A 23512-nucleotide genomic window follows, 5' to 3' on the forward strand; every position below is an offset into this window, starting at 1 on the left:
TCTAGGTCATCCTATTTGAACCTCTTTGTTTTTTTAAAGCTTCTATAACACTAGTTTTGGGGGATTATAGAATCTAAAAACAAAAGATAGAGGAATCTCACATCAAACTGGAGATTTATAACCTGTTGGCTAAGCCAAAAGTAAGGTTTTGTGTTTAGTGTTTATCTCAGATAGAGATGATGAAGGAGAGACTACTTGATGGGTTTTGTAAGGATTGAATCTTCTATTCAATGAAGAGTACAAGCAGCAGAGGCGCAGAGCAGCAAAACTGAAGAGAAGAAAAAAAAGAACGAAGAACCCTAGATTTTTTTGGTTTTTATTTATTGAAGAGGACGTGCGACATGAGCTGAGATGACATGATGATGACTCATCACTAATAACGAGTTATGCGTAAATACGGGCCGGGTGCGGGCAAACATGTTTTTTACCAAGCCAACATTTTTCCAACCCTAAGCGGTCTTGTTTAGACAATCAACCAAGCAGATTGCGGAGTTTCAAGGGCCGGGCCAACTTGTTTGCCAGCTTTATGCTGGTTGGTGATGAATAATGGTGGTTATGATTGTGATGGTGATGCTGATATTGGTAGTACGTAGTGATGGTGCTAATGGTGGTGTTGGTGTCGATGGTGGTGGTGGTGTAGCGAAAATGGTGCTGCTAGTGTTGGGTAGTGGTGGTGGTGGTGATGTTGGTTGCTGGTCGTATTGGATGATGGTGGTGCTGGTTGGTGGTAGTGGTGCTAGTTGTGGATGACAATGTTTGTTGGATGTGGTGTTGGTTGATGGTGGTGCTGGTGATGGTGGAGCCGATTGGTGGTGGTGAGAACGGAATAAATGTGGATGAAGTTATTTTTTCCATTTGTTGGACTAAATTAACCTAAAAAGTAGGTCAGAAAGTTTTGAACAATGGAGTTTTTGTTTCATTGGTTTGGATTTTTGTAGTATTAGATAAGAATTTGTAGGGCTATACTTCACACGTTATTTCCTGTAGTAATAAATTTCTTGGCTTTATAAAAAAGGAAAAATAAATTAAAGGAAGTACAAGGAAATATAGCTTTTGATAATGAAAATTTACAACTTCCAAATGAAGTCTAGCTAGCGGTCCCTTGTAATGAGACGTGAAGACTTAGGAGAGACACAAACTGTACGCTTTATCTTTTTTTTGCCCAAAACCCCAATACTTTTGGATCGTTTGTTTTTGATATCCTAGACTAGTGGTTAACTAGTGGTCCTAAATATTACTAGCAATTATAAGTTCTAGAGTTTGAATCATTACCTCCTTTAGGAGAGGAGCATGAGAACCATCAGCCCCTTGATGGTTCTCAACTTTTGAATCAATACTGATCAAATTCATAATCACTCTATTACCTAGAGATTCAATTATTTAAATGAATCACTTTTTGTCATTCGAGAAAAGTCAATGAAAATCCAAAAGTCTTTTGATAGAAGTTAAGATTATTTTGGATTTGGAAAAATAATTGTTTGTTCGGATCTTGGACCAGTTTTGAAATTCATCCATGGACCAGTTCACAGTACTATTGCTTGAACGTCCAAAATTGCAAAGTTTATTTTGTGTATGCACGACATCCTGACTCGATTTCCCAGAAAACATGGATGTGGCGCAGACAACACTTGGTCGGAAACAACTTTTCGTCTCCCACACATATGGTCAGAATGAGTTAAAACCATACATGTTCACTAAAACTTTTATGGACTGAAATTTATCAGAGACAAGTCCCGAAGATAAATAGGATGCTGGATAAAAACTCTGGGTCAGGTTTGGGACCATCATAAGTAGGTAATATGATGAATTTGAAAAAGACCTCTGCTTTCCTTTTTTAACTATGCCTCTTTTCCCCTCATTTACATGCCTCAAATGAAACATAGGAGCCAATGAAGATGTACTTACTGTGAATCCAGCAGTGCACGAAAATGATGATTGTTATCTTATCGCGATTAAGTTATCTTATCGCGAAAAAAAGAATCTTGTACAACTTACGCCCAAAACCCAGGGCCGGCCCTCCACTTAAAGCAAGGAAAGCCTTGCTTGAGGCCACGAGTCGAAGGGGGCCACAAAAAAATAAAAAAATTTGTAGTAAACAACAAACGTTTAAAGTATAGAATACGAATTTTCCTCCTTTAAGAAAGGTTCGACTCCGATCGCGAAAGAAAAGCAAGTTTTCGAAACCGAAAAGGAAACTGTTCTATGATTCAAAAACCGATGGATATATGATATTATTTTTTTGATTCAATTGTTACCGTTATTTCTTCTTTAATCACATTTCTCTTGTGTTTCGACAATTGTATCGGTATACGTGATATATTTTTTGTGTTGTCTTTGTTTGAGTTTTGATCATTGGTTCTATGTTGTTTAAGGTGTCATTTTCTAAATAGTAACAACAGTGTTTCACATAGTTTACGTTACAGATTTTTAGTAACGGTGCAGATATCTCTTATGCTGACGCTTAAGAACATCCCGGGACAGGTATGGAGATTTATGTAACAGTTATATGGAAAAACTACCACTTGTTATCTTGTTAATGCGATGGTTTTTCAAATTTAATGTTGCGGAGGTTTCTTGCAATGACAGTTTATGATATGACATAGCAGTTTGAAGGTTATGTGAATGTTTCGAACTTTCATTACAAAATGACCCCTATGGTGACATTGGCTTGATGACGTTTATATATTTTATGAGACGACATAAACCTGATATAGTGATAGTTTTGAAATGTCACCGTTGATTTTTTCCTACAATATATGCTTTTTTATGCGTTTCCGGCTTATTAAAGTTTAACATTTACCTTTGCTGTTAAAATACGTATGAGAATTCTGGTGAAGTAAGAAAATAGAACCATTAACAAACTTCAGGCGAATTAAGAAAATATAATATTTTACAATGAGGATTAACTAAATAGGGGAACACAACCTATGATTTATTTGTATCAATAAGACCACCACATACTTTAATCCAAATTAACTTTTATTATAATGCCAAACAGGAAAATAATAAAAGAACTGGTATTATAACTTTTATTAGATGCTTTATGGTGGAACATATTGATAGTAGCAGTTTTGAATCAAAACTGTCACCATAAATGAAAGTGGCGGTATTTAAAAGAATTGTTATCTATATATATCACTCTCCCCTTAGATAGCAGTTCTTAAATAAAATAAGAGTGATTCTACCTCCCAAAAACAACTTAAAAACCGTTATGTGATTGGGGCGGGTCTCGTAGGGGCTTTAAAGGTGAGCTGGGATCACATGTGTCACGACGGTTTTGGGGGAGTTTTTGTGTGTGGTCTGTGGAGAACTTTTGATAAAATAATTACAATACCTTAGGAACTGTAACAGCTCATAAGGGAACTTCTAAAAACTTTTTCTTATAAAAACTTATATTGTAGGACTAATCAGTAATAGTATAAAAACTATCATGAGTTTTCGCTTCTATTGGTGTGAGTTTCGGCATGTAACTATTACATGTATCTCATAGTGAATTCTTTTGTTACAGTTCTCTGGTGAACTGTCACCAAAGCCTTATTTGTACCGTGTATGTTACTAATCCACGTGGAACTGTATGACCAGGTATCAATGCATGGAATAGATAAATGATGGAAATAGGGATGGATATCCATCTCTAATATTTTGTGACGATCACATTTGCCACAAAATTAGCAACAAATATACAGTACTAAATTCCAATGGCAAGGATATAGTGTTCAAACGGTAAATGTTCATCAAATTGTTTTGCTTAAAGATTACATAAAGTTCGTGCACGCTCTTTGCGTACAAGTTCGCCCCACTCGTGAAGAATTTTTGCTACACTTTGGAACATAATACTGTTCCAAATATTTTCAACAACGATTATTTTGTGACAGCTATTTTTCAATTCAGTTAATCGTTGCTAATAAACATGGAACTGTAGAAGCGTGTATCAATTCGTGGAAGAGATAAGCATACAATTAGGGAAGGATATTTCCTTCACTAAGTTTTTGCGACTGCCTATTTTCACCACAAATGAGCAAAATGATTCTATGGTGGGTTAATATAAGCATATGAAGTAAAAAAACTCCCTTCAGAAAGAATAAAAAATAAGGTAAAGAACTAAATTGTCTAAACATGTCGGTATAAATCCTTATGAATACTACTTTTCGTCTTCCTCCCAAGTCACGCAAACAAGACAAAATAAACGAGACACTATATCAATTAGAAATTTTGATGAACATAAATGAAGGGAGACAATTCCAACACTGTAAGTAGTTAATATAAGGAGAAAAAATCCAGCTTCCAAACTAGCTATAAGGGTCCATTATAATGGGGACATCAAGACTTGAAGACCCTAGGTGAGTGTGACACAAACTATGTTATCTTATCGTGAAATTGAGAATCTCGTACCAAATAATACTCTTATACAATATGGTGCAAAATTTAAATTACGACGCAGATTTTAGTTTAGTGTATTAGTCACAAAACCTCTAGCTGAGACATAGTTCACACTACAGATTTTGAGTTAAGGTGAAAATTTCAAGTCACGAGTTGAAGTACATAATGATATTTAGGCGAAATAAGAAAATACAACTGCATATTAACTAGACAAGGCAACGTACTCGAACCTCTGATTTATTTACTGTATCCAGGACATCGAATACTTCATTTCAGAGTAACTTTTAAAATGCTAAACAGCAAAAATAATACTACACAATGTGAGGCAGGATAGTCCATTAACGTCCCTCGGTTTCTAAGGCAACCATCCCCTTGCTGCTATCACCAATAGTTGTAATGCTGTCTGTGTATATTAGCTTGGCTGATTCTGATAAGAGCATACGTTCTTCTTTGATTGCGCTCATAAAGATATAGTCATCATCCAAGACATCAGTTTGACTAGAAGTTTTCATCATCAACCCGTGTAACACCATGGCTACTTCTTTCATTGTAGGTCTATTCTCTCCCTTCATTCTTAAGCACTTACTCGCAAGATCAGCCATTTGTTGGATCTGTTGGTGCCCATGTACGCTACTGATCCGTTCATTGTCATACTTCACCAGATTATCATCGATAATTGCAAACAGCCTGTTGATTTTCATCGAGGAGAGAAAACAATTTGCAAGATTTCTTTCCTCTTCAACTCTGTCTGGAGAGAAAACTTCTTTACCTGTTAGCAGTTCTACAAGCAAAACACCGAAGCTGTACACATCGCTTTTCTCTGTTAGTTTGTTTGACAGCATATATTCTGGGTCTAAGTACCCAAAAGTACCTTGAACTACCGTGCTTAACTGAGCTTGATCCGTAGGATTTAGCCTTGAAGCACCGAAATCGGAAACTTTTGCTTTGCAATCATCGTCTAGAAGTACATTACTTGACTTGACATCTCTGTGGATTATGGGTATGGAAGCTTCAGAGTGCAGGTAAGCTAATGCTCCTGCAATTTCTAAGGAAATCCTTACACGAGTTTCCCATGAGAGAGTAAAGGACCCAGTCTGGTTCTCACGGCCTTCGTGCAAGTGTTGGTGAAGTGTCCCATTAGTTACAAATTCATAAACTAGCAAGGGAACTTCGCTTTCCAGACAACAACCCAAGAGCTGAACCACATTTTTGTGATTAATTTGTGATAGAACAGCAATTTCGTTTATGAATTGCTCATTCTGCTTCCTATCGACAAATTTTGTCTTCTTGATTGCAACCACAGTTCCGTTCGATAAGATTCCTTTATACACCGTTCCAAACCCTCCTCGTCCAAGAATTTGAGTTTCGTGATAGTTATTAGTCGCCTTGCTTAGCTCCTTCTCGGTGTATATTGTAGCAATTGATCGTTGATTTCTTCCAGCTCTTCCATTTCGGCTAGACTCCATATCCTCTTCCCGTTCATTAAGGAGACGGTTTAAAATCAAGCCACCATTTTGCTTGAAGAATTCCTCCTTAACTTTCATGTGCTTTCTTTTCCTATATCCCCAATACAACCAAAAGCTAATCACAAGAATCACTAAGCCTACGGACACACCTGCATGCATGAAATAAAAAGTTAAGACAGTTTGAAAGACTCATCCTAATCTCGGAATCTGAACTACCTAAAATCTTTCTATGTTTCCTAGATTGAGCTCAAAAGTTCATAAACATAAATAACATACAATTTCTATTTGAGATTTCACAATAATGACTACCACAAAGATATTTTTCTCAATTCTCATCAGGAGATGCTGGCTAATTCAAATTTTATGATGTATAAAACTATATACCAAAAAAAGAAGTGCTGAGTTTGATAAACTTAGTCTGAATAAATGAAAACCCTTTGATATATTCACAAAAAGTTTTCTCAGCTACTTACCAACACCAATCTTCTTAGAGTTACTCCGATTAGAATCGCAATAGGAGATGTCATTTGCTTCGTATTTAGAATTGAATCCCGGTTTGCAAGGACACTTGTATCCCCCATCCGTATTAATGCAAATATTTCCTTTACTTTCACATTGTTTATTATCATATAGTTTCCTATCGCATTCATCAATATCTAGCACAAAATACAAAGACAACAAATTCAATTAATAATATGTTGTGTTAATCTCAAATCTAAGCTAACGAAATCATTGTTTTTAGCAATTGTAATCACTAAATATTACGTACCTTGGCAATGACCACCACTAGTATTGTTAAGGTAAGGATTTCCTTCATATCCCTTTTTACACTTACATAGATAACCTGGCGTATTATTATTTCCTGGTATGCATACAGCGTTAGGTCCGCAGGCATAGCTCGTCTTATGTGTTTCTGCTACATCGCATGTATCTTTAAAACTCATAGTCCAATCAAGAACTACCGGGACTCTTCCAATTCCATTATTTTTAAAATCTTGGAGATAGGATAAGGAAAACCTGAACGAACTTTCTTCAGCAACAAAAGCATAACTACATGGATTATAAATCCCCAAATTCTTCCTAGGGTACTTTCTTTCAACTGTCACATTATATCCCTTCATTCCAGCTTCGATGGAGGTCTCACAACAACCCATACCATTGCAAGACCCATCAGTGGTATTTTCGTTTCTACTACAGTCTGAACACCAATCAGCAGTCTGCTGTATACTACCAGTACTACTAGTTAGATTTGCCCTGGTGTCACAGCCAATAGATATCAATTTGTTTTTCTTAGTAGACGCGGTAAAATTTGCTAAAAAGAGAGAAATCCACGATGGATATTTGGAACAAGTGTCGGCTATTGGGCTTGTAATTGTCATCTGACCATCGAGTACCGATATATCCGTGACCGGTACATTTCCAAGCCTAGGTTCAGTGTTGTTGCATTTTATTTCGAACTTCTTTTCTATGAAACAACCATCACCGATACCGAATGGGTATGGTATGCTGACGTTATTCCCACACTGATCTTGACAACCAGGCTTTGCCACTCTGGAAGCAGTGCTCGGAATTTCTGCAGAAGCTAATTGCAGCCATATAAGTAACAAGACAAGACACTGAATCTTTAGCAGAACTTTTAATATAGCCATGAATGATAAGTTTGGTTTTTTTTCTTTCTGGCTATGATAAATATTAAACAGCGATCTTAGTGTTATTTATATGCATACATACGTTCACTAGGTGTAGCAGCGCCACAAACTTACCAATCACTTATCCTTAAACATTTTAACATTTTCTTTTTGTAGATGGCAAACACAACCTAGCATGCGGGACAAATAAACACAACACGGGATGCAATATGGTATTGTAAAAAAGCATGTGGTAATATGTATAAAACACTACATAAAACGGTATAGTAAATCATATTTCATGTATATTTCACAAAAAAATATTTATTTTAATCCATTTTTAACATTCATTCTTCATGTTGAATTATTTCTATAATAATATACTCCCGTCATTTTGTTTCTAGAAAAATGCCAGTGTCACTTTTTCATTTTAGGTGATCTAAATATCAAATAAGTATTTTCTTTGGAAAATTTAAAATAAATGTAGACACGACACAACACAACACTTATCCTTAAACATTTCCACTAACTAATCATTTTCTTCTTTCTGTTTCAACGAGGAATCCTTTGAAAAGTCATAAAGAAATGCTTAATATTGACAAATTTTTGCAACTTGCAAGGATTTTTCGATGCGTAATTTTTTGCTACCCTTTCACTACAAAACATGTGGCTTTTAGGGACGGTCAATTTTTCAAAACCATCCCTAGCGAAGGTTATTTGGGAAGTCCATGGGCTGACTGTTCCTATTGGTCACGGAATAATTAATTTAAGGATATTTTGGGGCCGTCCTTAAAAGATTATATGACCAAAAAAATATTAGTGACGGTAAAATAGGGGCCGGAAGAAAATCGTCACAAATACCTCTTGGGACGGTTTGTGAACCTTTTGGGACTTTCTTTAACTGTCTCAAGAGGACTTTTATTTTGTAGTGTTTGTACTCATTTCTACAGCATAGATGTCTGATCTCCGACCATGTGGTTATAGTTAGTACAGGTGAGAATGTTATTCTCAATACGTTCCCTCGTATATAGGTTGGTGCATCTACCATGTGAAGTGTGCGGTGCCAACACATTCATGGCATAACACAACCATTTAAAATTCAAACATAGCACAACATGTGATTTGGCAGGGCACGACATAGTACTTTAGCTTAATATGTTATAATGTGCTAGAAAAGTAGGTACATGAACACAACCTAGCATGCGGCACGAATAAACACAACACGGGATACGATATGGTATTGTAAAAAAGCACGTGGTAATATGTATAAAACATTACATAAAACAGTATAGTAAATTATATTTCACAAAAAAAATATTTATTTTAATCCATTTTTAACATTCATTCTTCATGTTGAATTATTTCTACAATAATATACTCCCTTTGTTACGTTTCTAGAAAAATGCCAGTGTCACTTTTCCATTTTAGTTGATCTAAATATCAAATAAGTATTTTTTTTGAAAAATTTAAAATAAATGTAGTCACAACACAACATAGTAAAATAAGATTATTTTTCTTACACAACGTAACACGCCGTCTAATACGGCACATATCACACTGAACAAATGACTTTATGCGTTGTGTTTTATTGGGCCGGCAATCTACACCTCTATGTAGCTTTTGTAGAATCTCCAAAAATATATGAATCCAATTAACTTTGTAATTATAGGGTTGTCCAAAAATAATTAAGTGCAGCCTACGCGCATTGTCCAATCATTGTGGGACTAGTCTTAATTAAGTGACATAGTTGCCACCACTTTTCCTCCCAAGTCCTAAGTCACGCAAACAAGACAAAACGAGATAATTCAAATAGGAACTAATTGGATGGACAGAAATTAAGGGAGACAAATCCAGTATAAGTATTTGAAACGGATCGAGAAAAGTTACAATTTCCAACTCCAAGTTTATCTCTGAGGGTCCATACTTACAATAAGGATACGTAAGACTTGAAGACTTCGGTGACACACAAACTGTGTTATCTATTTGAATATAGGGCTCTTTTCATGTGAAGTGTGAATTGATCCATGGGCATGGCACATTTATTCCGGACGTCAAGTACTTTTCTATCGATACTAATCACTTTCACTATCACTGTATCAGCTAGTGACTCAATAATTATATGAATTATTTTCTGTTTCTCGATAAGTCATTCAGCATTTGCAAGTCTTTCAATAGAAGTTAGGATTATTTTGGCTTTGGAAAGTTACTATTTTGAATAGAATTTATAAGTCTTTCAATAGAATTTGTAAGTCTTTCAATAGAAGTTAGGATTATTTTGGATTTGGAAAGTTACTATTTTTAATTTTATTTTCTGGTCTTTGTAATGCAATTTTAAAATTTCTATATCCATAAATGGACCGATTCACTATGTTGCTTGAACGTCCGAAATTTCAAGGCAAGTGGGTTTTGACTGCACAATAGTATACGATCCGATCAATAACTCCGAAGAAAAGGACGTGGTGTGGACAACACTTGATCGGAAACTACACTATTCTCTTCCGCACAGTTGTCGGAATGAGACAAGTCTGCTAAAAATATGATGGACTGAAATTAGAGACTATAATGTAAATCTAAAGGCCTACATACCTAGATAAATAAACCTTTGGTGTTAAAGGTGAGGAAGCTCTAATTTTTTATTGGTCAAAATAAGATTTTGTGAAATGAAAGTTTCGGTGAGGACACTTGGAAAGATAACATTGGTTTAAAAATTTAGGAAAAACAAATAATAAAAAGGAAAACCTATCTTATCATGTTTTAAACTCTAAAGAATAGATATCAAAATCAAATTCATCGTTGGTTAAATCCGACCTTGTTTGTTGGATATGACTTTGATTGATCTTGGATATTGATCTTTGGTACCATCCAAGTATTTCTCCCATCAATCAGGCTCATAGATTTATATTTGTTTGATTTGCTGATTGATTTGAGAAATAGAGATACAAACTCTTGGATACACTTTTGTTAAAGTTTGAGTCTGACTGTATAGTCGAATCACTTGAAAGTGTATTGGAGTTTGTCCATATAGATTGCTAAGAGGAATATTTGATCTGGTTATTAGACTCCCTCTTTTTCAATTGGTATCAGAGCAGGCAAACACGTTTACGACCTCATAAGTTTGTGTTTGTAGTAATCTGACTCTATGGACAGAAACACTATCTCTTATAAACGCATCACCAGAAGCAAAAGTTCTGTTTCTATAAAATATATGAAAGAGAAAGACTTGTCAATCTAAAATATATATAAACACAGTGTTCCTATGAAACAGAGTTGCATTAACAAGTTTGACCTTGATTACCTTACCGAAGAGTCTCACTCTGAAATTGAAAGGGAAGCGGCCAAGGAGGGTACGGTGATTCTAAAACTTGTTAGAATCCAGGATGATAAAATCAATCGGTTGAAACACAAAGTAAATTTTTTGTTGGTATCGCAAATGACCATGATTCTCAAGTAAAGGTTCTTAGAGAGGAAAAAGCCTCAGTTTATGCTTCACAAACTCTGCTTGAGGAAAAACTCAAAGAGAATGCTTTGGAAGTTGAACGTATTTTGAGTAAACTCTCTATTCAAGGATGTTCATAAGAGACCGTTTTACCTATTGCTTCTTATTCTACTGTAATAAATTCAGTTCCAGAAGCTAAAACCTTTCCTATCAGAAAAGATGTACATGTATCTTCCTCTAATCAAGGAATTTCTACATCACAGGAAAGAAAGATATCTCCTAATGATTATGTTAAGATTGTTAACTCTAATCACTCAGGTGATCAGAAAATGTGTCTCTTTTGTGATTCAAAAGTACATGTTGAACAAAAGAGGAATCCCAAGTTGAATGAAAATTCTATTGTTCAACTTCAACACACCTTAGATTTAATTCTCAAAGGTGTAACTGACATTCGTATGTCTAAACCAGTTGGTTTTAATACTCACCCTGTGAAGCCTTCCGGGAAAGTCAGTTCAATGTGTTCCTCAAATGTTCATTCTTGTAACAGTAACCTTAACAAAAATCATCCAAGAAGAACTCAAGGATTTTCTTCAGTTAAAAAGGAAGATATTGTGGTTCTTGATGCGAACAAGGTACAAAAATAAAAAAAGTCAAATGGAGGTATGAAAGACAACCTAAATTTGATAATTGATGGACACAAAGATCTCATCAACAGGCTTTCAAATCCCTCCAGGAAAAATTCTTCACGTAAGATTCCATATTATGTGTCGTATTTTGATGGTAGTAAGTGTTGTGATAACTTTTCGCATCAAAGAGGGTTTCATCCAAAAATTAGAAGGAAAAGGAAGATTAACCAAGGACTATGTTGAATGAGCTTAAGGCTCATACTCAAGGATTTAAATCTTACTTATAAAAATCATGTTGAGTAAGAAGGTTCTATGAACAAGTATGTTTGCTGGTAAAATATGTGCTACTCTCTTATCGGCTGTTAGACATACTAGTGGCGACAGACATTGTCTCATGAATCTTTTAATTTCAAATTCTTATTTCGCTTTTTCTGTCTTTGAAATTAATTTTGATTTAAGAATGCTACTCTTTTGCTCTAGATTTTTTCTCTTTGAGAATATAAAATTTATTGAGCAAAGATCTATGAAAATATTCACTTAAGTAATATGTTGTCTTGCAAACATGTTTTTAGTTTTCCTTTTTAGGTCAAAATTGTTTTCCGTACTGGTACCTGTGTTACTTGTCACAGATTGTCTTTAGAAACCATAAAAACTAGTTTCCGTGAAACCACTTAAATACCAAACCTATTGAGTTGCGTACGCATATTCTAGGTTATTTTCGTATTTCAAGAATGTCTTCACCTCCTTGCACTTGGGATTCTGCAAGAGTTTTTCTTGATAATGGTGCTGGTTTCAAGTCCAAATGGAATAAGTAACGAACCCTGTTAGAAGCCGACGATGTCAAAGCCCAAAATCCGGGTGTATCATGATGCAGAGCATGATGATATGGATTCTGATGAAGTGGTTCATGATTTTCTTAACTACTTTCCGCATTATATTTTTATATAAATGAAATATCACAGGTTGTGCGTTAATCAATCATCGTTGTTAAATCCGACCTTGTTTGTTAGATAAGACTTTAATTGATCTTGGATATTTGTCTTTGGTACCATCCAAGTATTTCTCTCATCAATCAGGCTCATAGATTTCTACCTGTTTGATTTGCTGATTAATTTGAGAAATAGATATGCAAACTCTTGGATAGACTTTTATTAAAGTTTAAGTATGACTGTCTAGTCGATTCACTTGAAAGTGTATTGGAGTTTGTCCATATAGATTGCTAAGTGAAATATTTGAGCTGGTTGTTAGACCCTTGCTTTTTCAATAAGTGCAAGATGTTTTTCATCATTTAATCGTTCACTTTAAGAGTAAATATATATCCTAACTGTTCAATTTAAGAGAAAATCGCCTGGTAACATCTTACATGATTTGTGAGAAAATCATTTGATGTAGACTCAGAATGTTTTGAATTGATCATTAAATCATTTGAAAATTTCATTGAAGCTAATAGTTTGTGTGAGACAGCTATTGTCGTCTTGTAAGAATGTTTCAATGGTTGAAATGAGAGTTTAGAACAAATAACCATGATTGGATACATCATAGTATGAGTACTTGCATATGTGTTTTCCAACACCGAAACCATGGTATGCATACCCATATGCGTACTTGTTGGTTTTTTGAAAGTCCGAGAACCATGGTATGCATATTCGTATGCGTACTGGTAGGTTTATGGAAGTCCGAGAACTCTATATGCATACCAGTATGTGTACTGGCGTGAGTTTCAAGTTCCGGGACTTAACTGAGTTTGGTGGTACGGATACCCGTTTGCATTCTGACGAACCTAAGCTTAGTGCGGCTACTTAGGTATGCGTACCCGTTTGCATACTTGAGTAGGTTATGTTCTAAAATCGGTTTATTCATGAACAATAACTTTATATATTAAGCAATGCAATCTTTTGCAAACCGTGGCTATAATGTTCATGATTAATTCATGTGAATCAAAAATCGATTTTGCTTCAATTTTATTTTGTATACTTCTATGAGTATTATTAAACAATTGAATAACTCTATAAACTAGTTTCATTTGAGTCATTTGAACTAGTTATGGTTAAGATGAATAAGGTTGATATTAAAGCCATATGAGCAAGGCTAACTTCGTTAACTATTGTTGAACCAACCAAGTGTACACGTTTAGGTATGGTTACCAAAACCCAAATTAAGGTGCATTTCATTTATATGTATCAAGCCAAGATAAGAGGTACGACAGCTCCACCATCTCGGTGACATCGAGCCACGCCTTCACGAGTCTAGTTTGTCTATAAATACCAATCCATGTAGAAGGAAGTGGATATGTAATATTAGATGGATTTTATATAGAGAATTTTACAGAGAGACTTAGAGAAAGAAAGATTAAGAAGTCTAAGTGATATTTGTAACTCTTTCAAGGGTAAGACCTTAATCAATAAACAAGTTAGTTTCTTTCCAGTGGATGTAGGTCTGAAATGACTAAACCACTTTATATGCTTGTGTTCATCTTTACTTTCATGTTCTTTACATATTGTTTATCTTTGAATCTATAATGTCAGTAGTTTTATAATCATTAGATCTACTTGGGTGTAGTCATTAGAAAATATGCAACTACATTTTGGCGCTAGAAAAAGGGAGGTATGAAGATTTAGTCTACATACCTTGTAAAGCTTTGTAGTTTTTTCATAATATCTCAAAGATAAGTGGTTCTTCATACCACTGTTTAGATTCCTATGAAGTTCCTGAGTAGATCTCGGGCACAACATGATCTATGCGATCAGTAGACTCAGGAGAGTTTAAGGTCGGAGTGAAAATTGAGTCTAAACCACTTCAAATAAACACTCCAACGATCTCCTCCATGAAAGAGTTGAGAAGAAATTTAAGTCACTATATTTCGTAGAGATAAAATTATACCACGATAGTTGAAGAGACGTCATAGGAAGGACTATTCATGGTGTTCTTCATCTCTTGAGAAACTCAAAGTAACTCAACATAACGGGGAAGGGCTAATGAGTACATAATCATTCATCAAACTCGAAGTTTGTTTAAGTCAAAAGTTTAAGATATTGAGAAATATTTCCTAAAATCGGAAAGCGTGCCCAAGCGTGCCCAATCGTCATAGTTTGATTTTTTTCCCATTAAAGGCATGACGTGTTGAAGAAGATAATTTACTCAAAAAAATGAGAAAAGCAAAACACCTTTTTCTGTCACTAAAACTTTATCCAAGTAGGGAATGTTTTAACATCATCACATGTCTCCAAAATTCACTGAAGAGTCTTCTTGTATCAAAACTGCACAGTCCGACTTATGACTTAGTAATTGCATATGACTTGTAAACTTAGGGTCACGCCTTTTTGAAAGAAAAGACACATTAAGTATTATTGAATATATCGCAGGTAAGGCGATGGTAACGAGACGATCCGCTCGTACGAGCCAAGGTGAAATTGTAGGAACCCTACCCGAAGGACTTTACACGATGGAGCAAGGCGAGGCCATGCACAACGATGTGCTCCCAGGAGAGGAAAAGCCCGATAACCAATATCGAGAAGGGTTAACATACAACTCTAGCTCTGATAAAGAGGGAAACCCCTTCACAGGACAAGGCGATGTTCACTTAACAAGGAGGGTTGCGCCACTCGCCAAGGCAAGTGGAAAACAATGATACTTAGAAATATGATTCTTCTAGTCTCAATAATATCACTGCAGCTCATGTATCCATTATGAAAGCGCAAAAGGCGCAGGAAGAGATAATGAAAAAGTTGGAGCAACGTAACCGAAGGTTATAAAGGAAGAACAGTAAGCTAAAACGTAGGACGAAGAAAAAGGAGCCACTCACTATCATGGAGGAAATCCCCGATAAGGAAATCCCTTTTAAGAAATTGCTGGACAATGTGCATGTCCATATCTCTGATACCTCAAACGAGAAGATGGAGGACCGATTTCCTAAGGGAAACAAATGAGTTCTAAACGAGGAGGATATCCCATCTGAAGGGTCGACCGATGTCGATCCTAAGCATAGACGAGAAAAGAAGACTAAAGATGAAACTAAAACTAATCGCGTTCTCAATAACATGGTAGGCGGAAATCCCACGCAAGGGGGGATTTCCAAGGAAAAGTTAATTCATTCCAAACCAGAGTCATACATTGAACATTCCGATGAGGATTCAGGACGATCAAGATATAGTCACCCAGAATTTTCCTTCTCGCCCGAGTGGGAACAAAGACTCAAGAAGAAGGACGAGAGGAGGCATATTGATGACCAGTTGCAGGTCTGAATTTGCCAATTGGAGGCGATATACAAAGAAGCTACTGGAAGACAAGGATGACAGAAGTTGACAGAAGTAATCCAATAGGCAGGACAACCTTCCCTAGTGGAGAGTCTGTTGTCTCAAACATTTTCAAGGAAATGCTCCCTTCTGATTTTACAACTCTCTTCAATGGGACCGGGGATGCGATTGAACATCTCCGATCCTATCGCATGACCTTAACACAATAGAGTTAGTACTATTTCATGATGTGTAAGTTCTTTCCATCTAGTTTAAAAGATGAATCCCTGATGTGGTTTAACAACTTGCCGAAAGAATCGGTAAAATTATTTTACCACTTGTCTGAGCTATTCTTGGAAGCGTATATGCATAACAACCAAGTTAAACCCGGAATCGATATGCTGTTCCAATTAGCCAGAGAACCAAATGAGTCACCCCGATCTCCTGTGACTCAATGGAGAAATTTACGCTCCGAGATTGGCAGAGTTCCAGAGGCCTATGCGATCTTAGGTTACAAAAATAGTCTTAGAAAAATCGACCCCATATTTGTCCGAATGTATGAAACTATACCACTATACTTAGGGAAGCTAAGAGAAATCCATGAGGATTACATAGCCCACGAGGAGCTCCAAGATGGGACCTATGATAAGTTTGTCATAGGAAATATTAGAGAGGAAAACATGGTAGAACCACAGAATCCCCATACACAAGCTCAAAGTACAAAGCGACCCAACAATGGATCCACACGATTCGATAAACATCGAAGCAGAGGATGGAAAGTGCGAGATCAGGCCCAGCAAAAGAAATGAAAGTTTGTAGAACCGGTTTATATGAAGCTGAACACCCCTATCTCCGAGATCTTCAAGAAGGTCGACGACAAATACAAGATTAACTTTCCATGGAATAGAGGGAAACATCCCCAGCACGATAAGAACTGAACAGATTTCTGCGAGTTCCACCATTTTTATAGCCATCCGACAGACTCGTGTAGAGATCTGAATAAAATGGTGAAAGATATGATTGATGACGATTAACTCCAGGAGTACATCGCGCAACCAACAACCCAATAAGTGGCAGGACCACCCTTCCATCGTGTGGAAATCCCCCGCAATGCACAATATTTGGGATGCAATACGATATCGCACTCGGATATCACTACTTCCGTACCTGAAGGAACTATTATAGGGTGAATTCATAAGTGAAACTTTGAAGGTAACAAATTTTTTAACATGGCGAAGGAACCTCCCATGCAAGAATGAATAAAACAGCCTATCAGCTTTTCAGCCTCCGAGGCACCAGACGGTGGGAGAAACCACAACGATCCCCTAGTGGTCACGATGGCTATCGCACTCCTCGAACCCGAGGACGAAGAGGAAAAACCAAAGGCGCTTCCATGGGAAATGCCTAAGATACTAATTGACGGAGGAAGTTCCATCGAGATCTTATTTTATGAAACATTTAAGCAAATGGGTCTAAGGGACGAGTGTTTAATAACGTCCACTTATAACATATTTGGCTTCAATGGCTCATCTACCCGCCCAAGAAGCGAGGTAACTCTAGAAATCCGTGTGGGAAAAATTCTAACCTTGACTACATTCTGTGTAGTGGATGTATTTTCACCCTATACTGCTATTGTCGGGCGATCCTGGGTCCATGGGATTAAAGGAGTAGCTTCAAACTACCATTAGAGGCTAAGGTTTCCAACACCCGATCATGGGATCGCAGAGATCATCGGAGACTCAGGCGAGGCGAAGTATTGTTACAATATGGATGTACATAATGGTGAGAATGGAGTCAATTCTCCTAAGAAAAAGATGAAGAGACCTAAGAATGCTAATAGCCAAGAAGAAATTGATACTTACATAGAAGAGACGAATGAAGCAAGGCGCTCAGGAAATTTACAAGTTCCAGCCTCGGACGTACCTATGGATCCCTTGTAGCAATTATAGAACCTCTCCGATGTTGGAGAGCTCAAACTTCTCGTCCTCCGAACCAACAAAGGAGGTGAACATCAGAACACTACAATGTACCTATGGAGACTTTGTATCAATTACAGAACCTCTAAGATGTTGGAGAGCTTAGGTCAAACTTCTCTTCCTTCGAACCAACAAAGGAGGTGAACATCAGAACACCCGAAAATCCGGGTATGGTTAAAATCGTTACCCTCCTCGACAAAGAGGAGGAAGAAAAATTAGTACAAGTATTAAAGAAATACTCTAATGTCTTTGCATGGCGCATGGAAGACATGCCAGGCGTAGACCTAGAAGTTTGCTTCCATCAGTTGAAAATTAACCCAAGGCACAAGCCCATGAGGTAGAAAATACGAAAGGTGGCACCAGAATACCACGAGCCTATCCAGAAAGAATTAAGAAAAATTGAGGCATCGGGTATCATCCGATAAATGCAGTATCTAATATGGATATCTAACATGATAATCGTACCAAAGAAGATCGGAGGAGTACAATTCTGTATCGACTTTAGCGATCTTAATAAAGCATGTCCAAAAGACAGCTTCCCACTCCCGAACATCGACCATCTCGTAGAAGAAACATACGGATACAGATTTCTATCCCTAATGGATGGGTACTCGGGATATAATCATATTGCTCTCGCCAAGGAGGACCAAGAGCACACTTCCTTCTTCACCCCCGAGGTCTATATTGTTACACTAAGATACTATTCGGACTTAAAAATGCTGGTGCGAATTATCAGAGAATGGTTGAAAAAAGGTTTGACAATTGCATACACAAAACCTTAGAGGTATATGTGAACGATATGCTCGTCAAGAGAAAACTTGCACAAGACCATGCTAATGATCTCAAAGAAATTTTTGAACAAATGAGGAAATTTAATATGATAATTAAACCCGGAAAAATGTGCCTTTGGGGTAACCTCAGGAAAATTCTTTGGATATTTGGTCACAAAGCGAGGCATTGAAGTCGACCAGGCTAACGTGAAAGCCATTAGAGATGCCCTCGCCTGCCATAGTTAAAGATTGTATAATAAATGTTAGGATTTCTTCAACACTCTAAAAGAGGGCGAAAAATTCTCATGGAGCAATGAGTGTGAAGAAGCCTTTCAAAAAATTAAGAAACATCTGGCTACTTTGCCGATCTTACAAAAGCCTAACCCATGCGAAGAATTTTACATGTACTATCAACAACTAGCACTTCGATCAGTGTGGTACTAAATATTAAGGAATAAAACAACCCATTTACTTCATAAGTAAAGTACTAACCTATGCAGAAAAGAAATACTCGATAATTGAGAAAATCGTATTGTCCTTGGTGTATGCGACACAAAAATTGCGAATATATTTTCATGCACATATACAGTGACCGTTATTACAAAAGCTCCAATAGAATCTGTATTAGACCATGCTGACAGAGCAGGAAGAATCTCCAAATGGGAGCACAAATCAAACAATATGGGGTTAAATATCAGCCTCAAACTACAATTAAGACCCAAGTCGTTGCAGATTTCCAAGCGATTTCCTTCTGGACGACACAGACGAAATTGAGGAAATCCCAGGGATTTAAGATGAATTAGACGACCCACCCGATCTGCTTCGTTCAGAAAATCCAAGGTAATGGTAAGTCTTTGTGGACGGGTCATGTAACTCGGAAGGATCCGACATCGGGATGGTCTTTACGACTCCAACAGGCTGAAGGATCATTTACAGCCTAAGTTTAGAATTCCCCTCCACAAATAACATAATCGAATACGAGTTAGTGGTGCATGCACTCTGAATAATAATCGAGCTCGGGATCGATGAATTGAGACTCACGAGCGACTCACAACTTAGTCATACGAAAAATTGATGGGATATATAAAGCTTCCAATGCATGTTTGCAGCGATACCTGCAACTTTCCAATTATTAAATTAGACAGATACCTAACATCACCTTTAGACACTTATGCAGGAATAAAAATAGGCACGCAGATGCCCTAGCTTTCATTGCCCCCATGACGACAGATCCGCAGGTAACAACCGTAAGAATCGAAAGAGTATTACTCCCTTAAATACTCATAGAAGGAGATATGGAAATTCTTAACGTCAGCACAAGCCAAGAAGCTTTGCCCGAGGATGATTCGAGAACCCCAATCGTGAAGTACCTGGAGGATGGAAGTCTTCCAAGAAACCAAGAACTTGCTCACAAGGTGATATCTCTCTCAGTAACCTACCAATTGAGAGACAGAATACTTTACAGACAGTCATATCTGGGACCATTGTTCAGATGCTTATCCTTAAATGAGGGCCAAAAAATCTTAAAAGAGATACATCAAGGGTACGATGGAAACCACAATGGAACCAGAACCCTAGCTCACAAATCCAGACTCCAAGGACACTTTTGGCATCGCATGAACGAGAACTTAAAACAAATGGCACAACGATGCATAGAGTGCCAAAAATTTTACAAACGAAGGCACGCCCCTTCTATGGACTTAAAATCTGTACTAAGCCCTTGGAAATTTTCCAAGTGGGGGATCCACATCATAGGCTCTCTACGAGATGGTACATGACAAATAAAATATCTGATTGTCGCTACAGACTACTTCAAAAAATGGGTAGAGGACTCAATTCTCATACATATCAGAAACCATGATGTCTTCAAATTCCTTTTGGAACATACTATATGTCGCTTCAGTATCCCAGTTTCCATCGTATCAGACAATGGATCCCAACTCCGAGGGAAAAACATTGATCCTATATTTAACTACTTCAACATCATAAAGAACAATTCTACACCAATTTACCTCGAAAGAAATGGCCAAGCCGAAACCACGAATAAAATCACTACCGATATGCTTATAAAAAAGCTAGATGGACATGACCATGTTCTATGGGCTTATCGGACAACTCTGAGAGAATCCACGGGAACGACCCCCTTTGCTCTGACATATGGCACTGAAGATATCATACCGACGGAAGTGATGATCTCAACAACTAAGACCGAGGCTTGGGAATAGAGCCTAACATCGGACATGATATTCGCCAAACTGGAGGATCTCAAAGAAAACCGAGAGATAACTCTTCAAAGAATAAAAAATTACCACCGCAGGTTAGATCGGAAATACAACAAACGTGTCCATCGGACATAATTCATTCCAGGCGATAAAGTCTGGCGCGAGATCCTTCCATACCAACGCGAGTCGGAAAATTTCCACATATATGGGAAGGACCACTCACCTTCATAGCCAAGGTAGGCAATGGAGCATACAGATTGCTCAAACCAAATGGGGAAGAACTGGAAAACCCCTGGAATATTAAGTATTTAAAGAAATACAATGCTTAAACAACCAATCACAAATAAGGCCAAACTACGGAAATAATAAAATTCCTCTTTTTGCTCACTCACTTTCCATTTGCTTTGATTATTTTATTTTTATTGTCTATCTATTTATTTTATTCGTTTGCTTATATTTTTTGCTCTATTTTTTTTTGCTTTACTTTTCTCGTCATTAATTTCTTGCACTTGCATGTAGAATAATCATTTCGTAACAACATTACAATAAAAGTCCGTCAAGGATTATGGCACGGTGCTAGCCACACATTCCATTCTACAAAGGATGATGCGGGGAAGCTCCTAAGCTTCCTAAGACGGATATATGGACCTAAGACAATGCCATCTAGCCTCGTGCAATAAGATGAAGCAGGGACACCCTAAGCTACCTAAGACGGAATAGACTTAAGATAATACCATCACGATCACGATATTGGATGATGTCCCGCCATAACTGGAAATATCCAGAATTGGGGAACTTTCCTTTGGCTAAGGGAAGAATCACTTGACCGAGATATCGCGCTTCACACGATGAGTAACAAAAGAGTGACTCAAATATCTGATCGCTTGGCCTAGGGGAAAGTGTAACCTAAAAAGGACATTATTAAAAGATCAAGCCGAAGAAGACACAAAACTTAGGCGAGTAGGGAAATTTGTCATACTCCAAATCCAACATCGTAAGAGATGCCCTGTCCAATTAAGGAACTGATCACTCTTTGACCTTGTCACCCATGATTGGACTGATAGCATGCACAAATCTACCCTAAGAACCACCAAAATAAGAACATTACACAACAAAATTAGTAGCAAAAGCTATCATGCATATCAATAATTACTTTTTTTTTTTAAAAAGTATTAATTTCCTCCCACATTTGAGGACTTTCCAAAAAATAGTTAGTAAAAGTAGTATCTCCAAAGCAGCAGAAGACTTAGTTAGCACACTAACTAGTCAAAACAAAACCATTAAACATTTCCTCGGAAGGAGCACGAGGACTTACTGACCAACAATAGCTTTAAACATCACCTCGAAACATCACGAAGGCCTAATACCAAAAAGACACAAAATGTTCACAACACCAGCAGCAGAACATCAAGATTGTTCATCACCAGGAATATCTTGCTCAGCACCCATCTGACCTTCACCTTCGATTACATCGTCACCAGGAGAAGCTTGCTCGGTATCGGGCTCGACATGTTTCGAAGGAATCACGACATTAGCAGCATCAGCTGTGACCGCTGCAGCAGCTCTTTGGCGCTCGATCGGAATGGCAGTTTTACAGGCATTGGTAATTTTGGCAGCATACTCAGCATGAAGGGTGCTCATTTTCTTCTTCTTATCAGCACGCTAAGCCTCTATCTATGCTTCTCCTCAGTGACTTCATCTAGCCGCTTCTTCAAATCAGCATTGCCCTTACGATCCTCTGCGAGACAGAAAAGATACAATCAATATAAAAGAAATTCCACAAGGAATGGAATATGCAAAACCAAAAGTTTCTAACAGGCAACCTTCATGTTCTGCTAAGACAAGAGCTAAGGTCTGTTCCAATTGAACTTTCTCATTATCTAAGGCAATGATGTGTGCCTCAGTTGAAATAATGACACCGTTCCCGGAAGGACATGACAATAAGTGCCTATCACGCTCCTTTTCAAGCTTTACATAGGCTCTCTTAAGGCGTTGGAGTTCTTCCCTATCATCCTCTGCCTGCGCTAGCTAGGGAAGATGATCAGACTGCCAGTCAATAAGATCATCCTTCTGAGCTCGGAGCAACTTGATATCATCCGAGTTAGTCACCGCTATCTGCTTAGCATTGTATAACATGGTGAGAAGCTCAACGATGCCATCTCGGTGAACATCCAGATTAGTATGAAGCTGAGTGATCTCATTCTCCAAAGAATCGACCTTGCATTGATGAACGATGAACGATGTCTACGAATAAAGGGGGGCTATTAAGAACTCTAGAACCTAACTATTGTATTCAAAACCTTAAATAAATGAAAGACTAAATACCTTCCAACTCCTCCCTATCTTGACGAAAGAAAAATGCCTCCTGCTTAGCTAACTCCACAGCGAGACGCTGCTGCTGGTTCTCGTGCTCCATGTCCTTAGCCCGCATCCTTTGCAACCCGAGTCTCGGACAGCATGCAGACCCTCAGATTGTCACACCAACAATATCGGACAATATCGAAAGTTAAGACTAGAGCAAAAATGCAAAAATACCACATACTGCCTGCACAAGCTGCTGCTGAGTGGATCTATCCAACGAAGTTAAGATCCGTGCTTGCTCATCCTCACTGAACTTGGTATACTCTTCCAAGCATAATTTCTCAGCCGCACCATCCCCTCCACCAAAAATGGTTAGGGAAGAAACAGAAGGAGTCACAGGAGAAGGAGGAAACCCACCAATAAATGCACTTGGTACGCCAATACCACCAATACTACCACCACTTATAGAACCAAT

General features: G+C 37.5%; 1 protein-coding gene across 1 annotated transcript; it reads right to left on the reverse strand.

Annotated features, from left to right (window-relative positions):
* Positions 1–4601: 4601 nt before the first annotated feature.
* LOC113337144 (wall-associated receptor kinase 2-like) lies at positions 4602–7511 on the reverse strand. Its single transcript, XM_026582827.1, has 3 exons — positions 6616–7511; positions 6320–6502; positions 4602–5995 (listed from the first exon to the last, which is right to left on the reverse strand). Exons 1-3 carry the CDS (start codon positions 7493–7495, stop codon positions 4719–4721), a joined length of 2340 nt encoding a protein of 779 aa, XP_026438612.1. The 5' UTR covers positions 7496–7511; the 3' UTR covers positions 4602–4718.
* Between the last annotated feature and the right edge of the window lie 16001 nt (positions 7512–23512).

This window comes from Papaver somniferum, unplaced genomic scaffold (assembly GCF_003573695.1).
Source record: "Papaver somniferum cultivar HN1 unplaced genomic scaffold, ASM357369v1 unplaced-scaffold_158, whole genome shotgun sequence".
NCBI classification, from domain to species: domain Eukaryota; kingdom Viridiplantae; phylum Streptophyta; class Magnoliopsida; order Ranunculales; family Papaveraceae; genus Papaver; species Papaver somniferum.